At 40.0% G+C, this 13,789-nt stretch overlaps 1 protein-coding gene across 1 annotated transcript; it reads left to right on the plus strand.

Moving 5' to 3' along the window:
* The first annotated feature begins 8,251 nt into the window (after window positions 1–8,251).
* On the plus strand, window positions 8,252–9,217 carry LOC118850977 (olfactory receptor 10AC1-like). Its single transcript, XM_036760579.1, has one exon. It carries the CDS (start codon window positions 8,252–8,254, stop codon window positions 9,215–9,217), a length of 966 nt encoding a protein of 321 aa, XP_036616474.1.
* The last annotated feature ends 4,572 nt before the right edge of the window (window positions 9,218–13,789 follow it).

Consider the following 13,789-nt stretch of genomic DNA (forward strand, 5'->3'; position numbering starts at 1 on the left):
TTCTAGCAGTCTATGTACTATGATTGTAAGGACCAAATCTCCCCCTAATGTCTTTACTCAAAGAAAGAAAAAGTCTTTGTTAAGAGAGGAAATTAATCACCAGCTATTTTTCCTTTGCCCTCCCTCTGGATGCCATGTAAAAAGTGACAATCATCCTCTTCCTTTTCCCTCCTGCCCTATCCCCAAGGGATATAAATCAAGTTAAGGCCCTATCCAGCCATCTGCTCTATGGGGTTACAATGAAAATCACCTTAAGGCACTCCTCCCGCTCATACTTTCTTTGCCTCTGTCTCTATATGTCTCCCTTTCTCTATGTCTCTTTCCCTTATTCTCTTTACTTTTGTAATTCATGGTTTTTCATTGTTACTGTGTTCTCCCCATTCTTTTACCACAATGATCTAAGCCTTCTCTGGATCCATCACCGAGACATTCCTAGCCCTAAGCACAGGTAAGGAGGGCTCTCGGTTTAGGAGAACAGAGGTAGAGGAAAGAGGGTTGCATTGCAGTGCAGGGAAATTGAGTCACCCTACAAACACGCATTTCCCTTTCCAGAAAAGAGGGAATCTAAGGCAGTAATGCCTATCTAGTTAACCTACTCTCAGTCATAGCCCCTTGCCCCACAAAACGGAGACATATCTTCACAATGTACAATGTGTTGAATTGAAAGAACATTGGCCTGGGGATCAGGAGGATTGGAGTCTAGTTCCATGTATGCCTATGTCTATGTGTTTGACCTTTAAGATCTCAGTTTCTTTAACTGTAAAACGAGAAGGCTTGCACTAAATTGTCTCTAAGGTCTCTTTCACCTCCAAAAGTTTATAATTCTAAATAGGTTATAGGCAGGGGAGGGGGGTGGATGGAGGAAGTAGATGAAGAAGAAATAAAAGTGCTGGCTATGGACACAAGGACTCCTGGGCTCTGATCCTATTTTTTTCCTGGGGAGCTCTGCCCAGCTACATCCTTCTGCTTCAGCAAGCCCATCTGAAAAGTGGGGACAGTGGTATTTCTGTTTAAGGTACATAAATACCTTCAAAAAACAAGGACATATCTGAAGGCTATTCTCCTTCATTAGTAAGAAAGCAGTTTGAGTAATAATGTTCCTTTAAGCCCTTGTTGCAGGATATATATGGTGATAAAAAAATGTGATTCCTCATTTTGCCCTTCCAGTTCCATAAGGTGCAAAAATGTTCCCACTGAGGATGCTGGGGATTTGAAATGGGGTGGAGAGGGACGAGATCTTCAATTTGCTCCTAAAATAATAGCTGGATTCTTCCCTTCCCACATTAATCCATGGAAGTTTCTATCTTAAAAAAGCTGGTTTTTCATTCAATTACTACAAAATCATTTAACTACAAAGGATGTTAGAAATTCAATCTAACTCAAGTCAACAAGAATTTTAAAGCACTACAATCAAAGTGCAAGGCAGCTTGCTATCTGCTGGGGGTATAAGGATGAAAAATGACACAATATCTGCCTTAAAGAGACGGCAGTATAATAGGAGGAATATGAAACATAAGAGATTATGATATAAGGTAGAAGGTGATGGAGGCAAAGGAGAGATTCCAACAAAATATTCTAAGAAAATTGAAGGAGCAAAATCTTACTTTCAACTGACAAGATCAGAGCAAACTTTTTTCAGGACCTAGGTGCTTAAGGGGAAAAGTATTTCAACAAATGGAGAAAAAAAATTGACTCTGCATTCTCTATATGCAGATAACTGAGTAAAGATATGGTCACAGGATAAAAAAGGAAAGAGCTGCTAGTTCCATTTTAGCTAGGCAACGATGGGCAAGAAATTGAGTAGTGTGAAATAAAACTACAAAGATAAGCTGGGATCAGACCATGAAGGGCCTTAAAAGCCAGGCTAAGGAGTCAATACTTAATCTTAAAAGCAGAAAGGACCCAATGAAGGGTCTTTTAGGGGAAAAGTAACATGGTGAAACCTATTCATTAGGAAATTTATTTTAGCAGTTTTGTGTAGTCTGGATTAGAGAGGGGAGAAACCAAAGTCCAGGAAATCAGGTAGGAGGATCCTAAAAATTCTATGTCATAAGGGCCTGAATTATGGTGATGATCATGTGAGCTCAGGTGAGAGGTCAGTTATTGAGGTGACAGACTTGACAGGATTTTGTGATTGAATTAGATGTGAGAATGGAGATGAACTCACAGTTTTGAGCATGGGCAAATGGAAGGATAGTGGTGAATTTAATAGCAACAAGGAAACTATTTTAGGAGAGGCAGATTGAGGATAGTAATTGGTAAGTTTAGTTTAGGACAAATAGGATTTTAGGTACTGGTAGAAGAGATGTCCATCAAACAGTTGATGTGGGACTAGAATATAGGGGGGAAATCTGTACTGAATATATAGATCTGCAAATTTTGTGCTTAGAGATGAGCAATGATATCACAGGAGTGAATTAGTGAGTTAGTGTTAGAAAGAGAGGAGGAGAAGACTGGAGTAGATCCTGCACTTGGGGTATAGAAGAAGGGAAAAATAAAACTAAGACCATTAAGGAGCAAACAAAAAAAGAGAGACAAAAACCCAGAAAAGACTAGAATCCAAAGTAAGAATATGAGAAAAAAAATGGGTGGTTCACTAGTTTAAATGCTTCTGAAGGCTCAATGAGAATGAGACCTGTCAACCACTATTGGACATAGTGATTAAGAGATCATGCTGACCTTGGAGAGAGTTACTTCAGTAGAGAGGTATGGTTAGAAGCCATATTGGAAGGGGGTGAGGAGTGAATGAGTAGAGACTGAGTAGAGATATTAGTATTAGATGAGATCCAGAGAAGTGAAATTTGTCCAAGTGACCCCACTGGTAACTGTCAGAAGTAAAACTAGAACCCAGATCTCTATACACAGTGTAGTGTTCTTTCCAATGAATGGTGTTATTTCAGGCTATTCATTACCTTGAATTTCATCACATCTATCCTATTTCCCATCAGTGGGAGAAGCAATGGAGTAGGGCAGAAAGAAGCCTCTCCACAGGACTCTTGAACTAAAAGGCACTCCTCCCTAACTCTCCCTGGATTAAAGAAATGCAGTCCCAGAGGAACACGTTGTTCCCAGAGTCTAATGCTGCTTCTCTTTGAGATCCAGCTTGGGGCACAAGTATATTGAAGCCCAATAGCCTAATCAGTGACTGGCAAGTTTGATTACCATAAAGATGCTCTGATGGCATAATGATGTTCTGAGTTTCTTCACCCCTCTTGGCTGCCTACTTACCTGCCATGTTTCTAGCACCTAGTACCCACTGCACTCAGATGCACCAAAAACCTAAAAATGTTCAGTCATTATCACTATGAAGGAGGACCTTTAAGACTAAGAGGGATATGAACTGGCCCCTTCTAGCACAAATTCTTACTGAAAAAAATCAATGCAAGGAAAACAAAAGGTTACTTCAAAGGCAGTTTGAGAATAAAATATTTCTGTTGGATTGTAACCTCCTTGAGGGAAGGGACTATGCAGTTTTTCATCTTTGGAATGAGGTTTAATAAATGTTTGGTCAATTGACGTGAAGTGTTCTTTATAGAAAAGATGCTGACATTTTGCAGTGCAGGAGAGCTAGCATCTAGAATACCTATCAAAATGTGACAGGGCAGTGATTATGCACTTAAAAGCAATGAGGTTAGCCTTTTGGTTTTTAGAACAGAAACAATCTTCCTGCCAGAAACTTCTAATGTTGGGTTTTATATTTTCTTTGAAGTTAATTCTCCTCCTCTTCTGTGAGTGATGGTTGGAAAATGTGTTTTTAAGGCCCTGCTGGTTCATTCCTTCGTTTGGAAAGAGTCTTAAAATATACCAAAGGCAGAAATCCAGCTGGAGAATCAGGAGCAAAACATCCCCTCTAGGAAGAGAAAAAGAGAGTGGAGACTATGACTGAATGTTTGTTTCCCTCTTCACTTGGATTCCCATTCCCAAGGTGTCTTTTGGAAAAGCTAGATGAAATGGTGATAAAAGTACCCGGTATTCTTAGCAACAATTAACAAGTAAGTTGTCAATAAATCATCAGGACAAGTGTTTCTGAGTGTTAAAGAAACTTGAGGATGAAATTGTTGGCCTCAGTGACAAACTTTCTCACTACAAATGCCCAAGCACCAGATTATCAATGGTCACTTCTACCTCCATTCAGAAAAAAAAGAGGTTCTGTAGGGAGTTTCTGAGAACTTATAAAAAAGAGGAAACTGTCTGAACTCTTAAGCATAAAGGAAAGCTGTATACTGTCTTTCCATACCTAATAAGAGAAAAAGGAGGAATACATGAGCAGAAGAGTATGGGAAAGAACAGAGAGATGACCAGAGGACAGTGTGGATGGGCTCGTAGGGCATAGTGTGATGGACAGGACTGGGTATATGTCCTGGGTGACCACAAAGGACCAAGTTTCCATGAGGACTCTGTGTGGAAAGGGCATTCGTTGGTGTTGAAATTAGAAAACTTGAGTTTGAGGCCTAGCTCTGACACTAATAAAGAGCACTTTACCCTCAGAGCTTCAGGTTTCCCACCTCCAAGACAGGGATAAAAAATACTTGTACTATCTACCTCAAAGGTAGATATGAGGAAAGTGCTCAGTGTCGCTTAAGTCCTATATAAATGTAACATTATTATATGTTGTTGTTGCTGTTGTCATTTATTATACCAAATCTGTGTGTGGAGCTTCCAATGAGGAACTTCCTCTACCAACATACCTGATTTACAACTTACCCTTTTAGGGACACCGAGAGTTAAAGTGACTGGCCCAGGGTCACCTACATGACCAGTATGTGTCAAAGGTTTTTCTTGAACTTAAGTCTTCTTGACTCCCAGGGAAGGCCTCTAGTCATCACACCCATGCTGGCTCTCATCATTATTATTATTATTTTCCATATTTTGTTCTAAATATTGTTGGGGCAGCTAGGTGGTGCAATGGATAGAGTGCCAGGCCTAGAGTCGGGAAGACTTACCTTCCTGAGTTCGAATCTGACCTCAGACACTTACTGGCTGTGTGACTCTGGCCAAGGTACCTAACCCTGTTTGCCTCAGTTTCCTCAACTATAAAATTATCTGGAGAAGGAAATGGAAAACTACTCCAGTATCTTTGCCAAAAAAACCCCAAATAAGGTAAAAATTGAACAACATTATGTACCCCTCAGAGTATTTCTGGGCTCATATATGAGGGTTTTGCAAATGAGGAGAGAGTGAATTATGGTAGAATGTCATATGAAAATAGGGGGTATGAAAGAGCAGGCATAGGGAACAATTGGAAGTTGTAGAGGATTACCCCCTAAATTTATGCCAAATAATGAAAAGAAAATGACCTATTCCCTGATTGGGATATGGGAGAAAAGGTGAGCTCACTCTTTCTTTCCTTTTGAACTATGAATTAGTTAATTGTTTTAGTTATTAATAACCACTGCCATCCTTTTACAGATAAAATATATAAATAGGAAGGGGGAGACAGTCTTCTCTCCCATTGTTTAGATAATGCAATTATATTGTTGTTTTCCTTGTTATATGGTTTTATGCAGCTCTAAAAATTTATTGGACTCACTAACCTTCTCTTTCGATCATCAAATTATTTTATATTATTATTCATATTATTAATACCATCTCTTGCTCTCACTGATCACTAGTGCCTTCTGTGTATGGAAATGGAGGTTATAGTCTTGCTAAGCTCTGTTCTGGTCAGACTACATCTTGCATAATGCATTCAGGGTGGAGCAGGAAATTTTAGGGCAAATATTGACAAGGCAGAAAGATGGCTAAGTGAGGGTATAGGAGGGTTTCCAACATGTTGAAGTGCCTAGGATCATACCACATGGGGATCAGTTGAAGGGACTAGTGATGGTTTGCCTGCATAAGAGAAAACAGAGTAGGCACAATAACTGTCTTCAGTATATGAAAGAAAGACACAAGGAAGAGAGATTGTATTTGTGTTACTTTGTCCTAGAGAGAAAACCTAGGAACAATGGGTAGAAATTAGAGACAGGCAGATTTCAATTCAATGGAAGAAAAAAAATCTTAACAATTAGAACTATCTGAAAGTTATATCAGCTGCACAGTTAAGTAGTAAGATAGTCATTCTTAGAAGTCTTCAGGCAGAGATATGATAATCATCTGTCAGGTGTGCCACAGGAAGAGATTCTCTGCATTAGGTAGAGAATTGTAAGGCCTCTTCCAAATCTAACATTCAAGGGTTCTATGATTGGCATGGTTCACTCAATTGGCAAACTACATTTTTCACATTGCTTTGATATACTAATAGTTCATAATAAGAAGTAGCAAAATTAATAAACTCAGTGTAAGTTCAATTAAATGGATAAGGGGAAGGAGGTTATTGGTCTCTTAGTACAAAGACCAATGACTGAACACGCACAAGTTGCCATTCTGGCCCTCCCCATCACTACCTCCATCATCAAACAAATTTTTAAAATCCATTTTTCCAATGGCCAGGGCAGGTGTGTATTACCTTTCACAATACAGCATTTTACTCCATCAAGCCTGTCTATAATATTATCAGGGCTATCCAAATGCGACATGAAAATAGAATGAATATGTAATGATTTCCTTGTCACTGGGAGTCTTTAGTGGGGGATACAGAATCACTTGTCAATAACATTATCAAGGACATGGTTGCTCATGCATAGTTTGGAGGAGGTGGTGTCAAAGATACCTTCTACTTCTGATATTCTGGGATATGTATAATATTCAAAGATACTATATACAAAGATAATATATTCTTTTCTAAAATTTGGAATCCACTGATGAATTTGAAAGGTATATCCCAATGTATACATCATCTACTCTCTTGTCAGAGTTGCTTGAAACACTGTTAAATTATTAATTGTTTTAATTAAATAGTATCTAACAAATATAAAACAATTTAATGTTTGTAAAGCAATATATATCATTTGGTTCTAAATTAAAATGTCAGGAACATTGATAATATCCCTGATACACGAAGGCAGACAATGTCTTGGCATAGAAAAAACACTGGACTAGTAATTAAGCAGAAGGCCTGGGTTTTAATCTTGGCTTGACTCTTAAGTAGCATGTGACATGAGTCTACTATTTTTCATCTGTGAAATTGGTGGGGGGGGGGGGGGAGTGATCAAATTAGGTGATCTAAGATCTCCCATAGCCCTAGATTTCTGTGATTCTGTGCTTAGAAAAAGAAATAAAAAGAATAGCTCAGTCCCAGATCAAACAGGATATTAATTAGAAGGCGTAAAGAAGGACAAAAATACGACCCCTGATCTCTTAATTGCTGACATGACCACAAGAATGTAGGAAAAACAAGCAGAAATGTTAAGCCAGAACATGAATAGATCATGAAATATTTGCACAAATCAGAAGCATGTTTTATGGGAAAGGGTTAAGGTGATGGAAAGGGGCAAAAGGGGAGTGGGTTAAGGAAATGTTTAAATAGAAGGGAATGAAGACTCAGAGATCTACACTTGGAAGGGATCACACAGCTAATAAGCATTATTGGGGGGCTTAAAACTAAGTCCTCTGAATTCAAATGCAATGCTCCTGCAATTCAGAAAGGCTTCATAAGAGAGGCACACTTTCCATAGAACTTGATGCTCGACCATCTTTTGAGATAAGTGGTATATATATTAGTAGTCAGCCAAGTAGCTGTTGCATAAAGTGCTGGAGTTGGAGTCAGGTTAAATCCTGACTCAGACACTTACTACTTCTGAGACCCTGGGTAAGTCATATAACCTTTCTCAACTTCAAGTTCCCATAAAATGGGAATAAGTATATCATCTATCTCAACAAAGTTGTTGCAAGGATCAGATATTATATAAAGTGCTTTGTGTTAGCTATTAATCATTATCGCTATTTTACAAATGAACTAAGAATCAGAAAAGTTACATGATTTTCCCATGGTCACATAGCCAGTAAGGGTCAGACTTTAGGTTCAGGAGGCTTTTGCCACTACACCATACTTCCTCTCATTAAATTGTCATATATTCAAGTGTTTCTCTCTCAGGAAATTCTTCTTATAGATTCTCCGCCATTTTTCTTCCCTTCTCCCACCCCTGTTCCCCTTTGATAGCAACTATAGAGTCCTTAGATTTAGAGCTGTGGAAACTGAGGCCCAGAGACAAGTAACTTGTCCAATGTCCCATAGCTTTTCAGTTGAAGAACCAGGATTCAAGCCAAAGTCATTTGACTCCAAGTCCAATGCTGTTTACCCAACAGATCATTTCTCCAAACTGGCATCTCCCTCTTTTCCCATAGGCATCACGGCTATCAGCTGCAGTACATGGAAGGTGCATGGAATGAAACAGAGATGCCTCCTGACTTCTTTCTACAAGGCTTCTCTGAATTCCCTCACCTACAGCCTTTCCTCTTTGTGCTCCTGTTAGTCGTACATCTGGCCACCCTGAGTGGAAACCTGGTCATCCTTGTGTCTGTGGCCTCAGTTGCCAGTCGCCCCCCAATGTTACTCTTCCTGTGCCAGCTGTCAGCTATTGAGCTCTGCTATACATTGGTAGTAGTGCCCCGCTGCCTAGCTGACCTAGCCAGGGGCCAAAACCGAGGCAGCCCCATCTCGTTTGTGGGCTGTGCAGTGCAAATGCAGATGTTTGTGGCCCTTGGAGGAGCCGAGTGTTTCCTACTAGCAGCCATGGCCTACGACCGCTATGTGGCCATCTGCCACCCTCTGCGCTATCCAGCCATGATGACTCCAGGACTCTGTGGGAGGCTGGCTATAAGCTGCTGCCTTGGGGGACTGGCAGTCTCCCTGTTTCTCACAGTGGCTGTCTTCCAATTGCCCTTTTGTGGTTCTCACCTGTTGGTTCACTTCTTCTGTGACATCACTGCTGTGCTACACCTTGCCTGTACCCACAGCTATGTGGAGGAACTGCCCCTACTTGTGGCCTGCATTGTGCTGTTATTGGTGCCCTCTTTCCTGATCCTGACTTCCTATGGTGCCATTGTGGGTGCCCTGAGATGCCTGCATTCATCTGGGGGCCGCAGGAAGGCTGCATCCACTTGTGCCTCCCACCTGGCAGTTACTCTGCTGCACTATGGCTGTGCCACTTTCATGTATGCACGACCCAAGACCAGTTATGCCCCAAAGCAGGACCGGACACTGGCACTTGTCTATACCAATGTGACACCCCTACTTTACCCACTCATCTACAGTTTCCGTAATCGGGAAGTCACCACAGCCATACACAGGGTACTGAGGTTGAAAGGAGACAGTCATTCCCTGGTTACTGGGTGACCCACCTCCTCCAACCCTAGGTTCAATACAAAGCAAGATGTTATCCTTCTTCCCATCTTGTTCTGTCATTTAGGCACCAGCATCTAGTGTTCAGGACTGAGAAAGGAATGATTCAATTCTTCTCTGCATCCTCTGTCCTAACCCCCTCATGCTAATGGACAGACCCAAGCCCTGACTACAGATATCTCATCACATCAAAGAAATAGGACACAAATGTACCTTATACACAAGACATCCTTACAAAGTCCAAAATGTGCAAATGAATTACCTCAGACTCACTGCCCTTCTGCTAAGGCAATGTGGGGGGAGGGGCACAGGGTTTGAGAGTGAAGGAAGATTAGGATGGACAGAATGAAGTGAGATGAGTGAGCACAGCTTTGAGGTGGGGTGAGGTCACTGAGCACGGCTTTCCTGGAGGAGGTAAGTTTTCTGAGTTAGATTTTTGATTTGAAACTGATGGATATGAGCCGGTATTGAGGTCATTAAAGCCTTACCTTGGAACTGAACGAAAGATGCACTTTATTTGGTATTTGCTGTTTAAAGCTGAAAACTGTCAATGTGAGAAGACCTCTCTGTCCTGTTCATTTTCCCTTGCTTGGAGTTCTGTCCCCTTCATCCTGGAGCTGAAAGGGACTGAATCCAATTGTTCTGAGATTTCATTCCCCACGGCTTATGCACATTTGCTATATTTACCTAATGGTAGAGGGAGGAATTGGTCCTTCCAGATATATGCCAAAGTTGGATTCTGCTAGGGACAGAGAGGAATGGACTGAGCCCAGGATAGCACTGAGTTCCTTAGTGCTACTCTCTCTGTTTCAGCCAGCTGCCTTTGATCCCCTACTGAAAATGCCTAACAGGGCTAAATTCTTAACAGGTGATCCTGAGTTGAATTCTACTCTGACCACATATTTTGCTTGGTCCTGATTACAAGGCTCTGGGTCTATGATGAGGGAAAGTAGCCCAGAAGAGCAGAATAGTCTAAAGGAAAGAAGACTGGATTTGAAGTGAGAGCACCCAGGTTCATATCCACATGCTAGTTGTGTGACCTTGGATAAGTCAGTCTCTCTGTAAAAATGTCTATAAAATGAGTGAGCTGGGCTGAATGATTTCTCAGGTCCCTTCCAGTTTTTAATCTGTGATCCCTTGCTCCTGAGGCCACAGCAAAAGAGGCCTTGGAATTAGTCCATTTTCTGAGGACCGTGAATCTCACAGTATCTCTCTTTATCTGACAATATTGACAGGTTCAATTTCAGCTTGCCAAGGAATAGGTTCAACACACAAACTTGAAGCCAGAAACTATGAATACACAGAAATAAAGTAACTGGGTCAGAAAGGCTCCAGAGATATGTGCTGAGGCTAAACAATGAGGATAAGAATCAGGGAACCTTTTAAAAAAATGTAATTATTCTGTTTATTCAAAAGAATTGATTAGAAAATGTTATATGCTACATCATTGGTTTAAGAATATTGTTTCAGGCATGCAGCTCTCCAGCCTTGTGTTACCCATTATGGACCCCAGATTGTGCTCCTAAGGAGATATGCAAGCAGTATATCCAGTGAACGTTTCAAGAATTAGAATGAGATAAGTCAAAATTTTGCAGAAAAATACACCAAACTGTTACCATTCCACAAACTGATGTTTGTCATCCTTAGATTTTAAATGAGTTTTCTTCAAAATCTTAGGAATTTCTTGGCCCAGATCACTTGTCAATAAACACTGGTACTTCTTTATTGTATTTAGACCCAAAGTTACACAGTTCAAGGGTTAACATGGAGTCCTAATAAATACCAAAAAGAAATCAATAACCAATGGGGTTGAGCCTACAATCAGATCTGTACAAACTAATTTAGATTTCTGGGAAAATAAAGGGCATATTGAGGTAATGTATTTTCTTAGCAAGGTTGATATTTTCTAATAAGGTCTTAAATATTTCAAAGTGAACAAGAAAGGGTTACCAGCACATTCTAATCTATAATGTCATTATAATAAGGAATATCAGATATAGCAGAACTCCACTGTAACCACTGTTCCAACTACAGATAACAGCTACCCTCAATACTTGCCAGCCAGGTAAAAAAAAAATTAATCTAATCCAATGTAACCAAACTTCTATCTACTTATACCTTCTTCTACCCAAGACTTTATCTCTTTACCATAGCTGCCCTTCTGCTAGCTTCTGATGGCTTGCAAGAGTAGTCTGGAAGCTAGACTCAACAACAGACTCAGCAATAGAGGAAGAAGTTTTACATAATTTCAAAAAATCTTCAGGGGAAAATGCAGAAAAGATATGCACATTGTTTAATTAAGTAGCAAGTGTAGGCATAGAAATAAGCTACAAATTCTTCAGCGTGCTGACTGGTTTTAATTTAATATTGCTTGAAAGTTCACAAACTGCTACCATAGATCAAAACTAAATCAACAGGAGGTGAAGAGAAAGGGACAGGGAAGAGTCTAAGATGTGTTTTCAGTGTGCTCTAGTGAAAGAAAAAACACTTTCAAATTCTGCATCTGATCATATTATATTTAGCTATAATGGAGTTTAAAAAAAAGTCCGGTGCCATAGGACACCAAAATACACATGTCCAGAAATGCCAATGCAAAGATTAACAGGTGTTTTAAGGTATTCTACTTTCCAACATAAGGTACCTTTTTTTTTAATTTAGGGCTACCGAGGGAGCGAGGTTCAGAAAAAAAAAATCAGATGATAGTTTCATATGTCAGAGAAGAGATGAATATTGGCCAAAATAATTAAGATAGGTTTTCTGAACAAGGAAAACCCAAGCTATACCTTGAATGTTACATATAATTTATATAGGCAAGGAATTAGAACAGAATCCAAAGCTGTATAAAATAAATATAAACATTTTCAATTAGAATTCGGGTCTGTATTTTGGCCCATTAAAGATCAGGTATGTTGGTTTAGTGTCGGTTTTTTTGGAGGGAACATTGGGAATGAGAAAGGAAGGGGGAAAAGAAGGAAAGGAAAAGTGGGAACAATGAGACACACAGGGTAAAAACATAAGCTAATGAAGAGGAAAAGAAAAATGTTTCAAAGTATTCAGCAAGGAAACAGATGAGAGAGATTACATATGTAATATAAATATATATTATTAAATAATAATAGACTGTTATATTGCTATGATATACATACACATGTATATGGGAGAGAGGGAGAAAGAGAGAGACAGAGACACAGAGACAGAGAGAGAGACATGGAGAAAGACAGAGGCAGAGAGAGAGAGACACACACACACAAGAGTGACAGAGAGACACCTAGAGGGAAGTATTTCAGGCAAATAGCTCTTAACGGATCCTGCTAATTCACTTAGGCTATAGGTTTCAGAAGGCTGTCAGTTCTTCATTATCATTATAAATGTTGATTGGCTAATTCATTACTAGTCAGAGCTCTTCAAATTCTCTTCAAATGCTCTCTTCTGAATCTGAATAGGGTAACAAGAGCCACTCATTAAAGAAAAAGTTATCCTCTGGGTGCAAAAGCAGTATTTGGTGCAATAACACTCAGAAACGTGAAATTTGTTAGTAGCCACACACACACACACACACACCTCCTACTCAGACAACATCTGGAGGGCTGTGTTCAATTCTGGGAGTAATCTCAAATAAGGCTTTGGCAAGCTGGAGAGCTGCCAGAGAAGAGTGATCAGGAGGCTGCTAGGACCAGTAACTCTGGCACATGGGAATAGGCTGGAAGAACTGGGAATGTTAAGTTGTTTGGTGGGAGAACAGAAAACAATGAATCTTTTTAATAACTAGATCTGTTCCCAGAGAGGAATGGACTGTCTTGGAAGTAAGCAGGATCTTCATCAGTAGAGCTTTTCCAGGTAGAGGCTAGATGACCAATCACTGGCTAAGAATGTTAGATTAGGTGGCCTCAACCAGAGGTTGCTTCCAAGCAATATTCTGTGATCTTGATTATTTTTGCTGACTTTAAGTGCAACTCAAAATCAAGACCCTTGGGAGACAGGAGAGTAGACCTCAAAGACACAAATAAAATAACATCTAAGGTTTACTTAGCTAAATAATAAAATAACCTTTGTGTAAGTCACATAACCTCAGTGACGGTGAGAAATATAAAGTCTTCTAAAAATATATTTTACTTATTTCATTAAATATTTCCCAATTACATGTAACAATTTTGGAACATTTCTTTTTTTAATTTTGAGTTCCACATTATCTCTCTACCTCCAGCCCCTCCCCCAACCATTGAGGAAAATATGCAATATTATCTTGGAAATCTTAAGTCTTAAAGTGTCCTAGGCACACATCCCTTCCCTTAAGGGCAGCTAGGTGGTACAGCACTTTTTTTCCTTTTTTTTTTCCTTTGGAGAGGGGAAGGCAGGGCAAGTGGGGTTGAATGACTTGCCCAAGGTCATACAGCTAGTAAGTGTGTCAAGTGTCTGAGGCCGAATTTGAACTCAGGTCCTCCTGACCCCAGGGCGGGTACTTTATTCACTGTGCCACCTAGCTGCCCCTACAGCACTTAAACTGTGGGTCACCATACCATATGGGGTCAAATAACTGAATGTGGGGATCACAAAAAATTTAGCAAC

Source organism: Trichosurus vulpecula, chromosome 5 (assembly GCF_011100635.1).
Source record: "Trichosurus vulpecula isolate mTriVul1 chromosome 5, mTriVul1.pri, whole genome shotgun sequence".
Lineage (NCBI taxonomy): Eukaryota > Metazoa > Chordata > Mammalia > Diprotodontia > Phalangeridae > Trichosurus > Trichosurus vulpecula.

What these genes read in the sequence shown, in the direction of transcription:
- LOC118850977 (XM_036760579.1), top strand. Translation starts at nt 8,252, where the DNA reads ATGGAAGGTGCATGGAATGAAACAGAGATGCCTCCTGACTTCTTTCTA.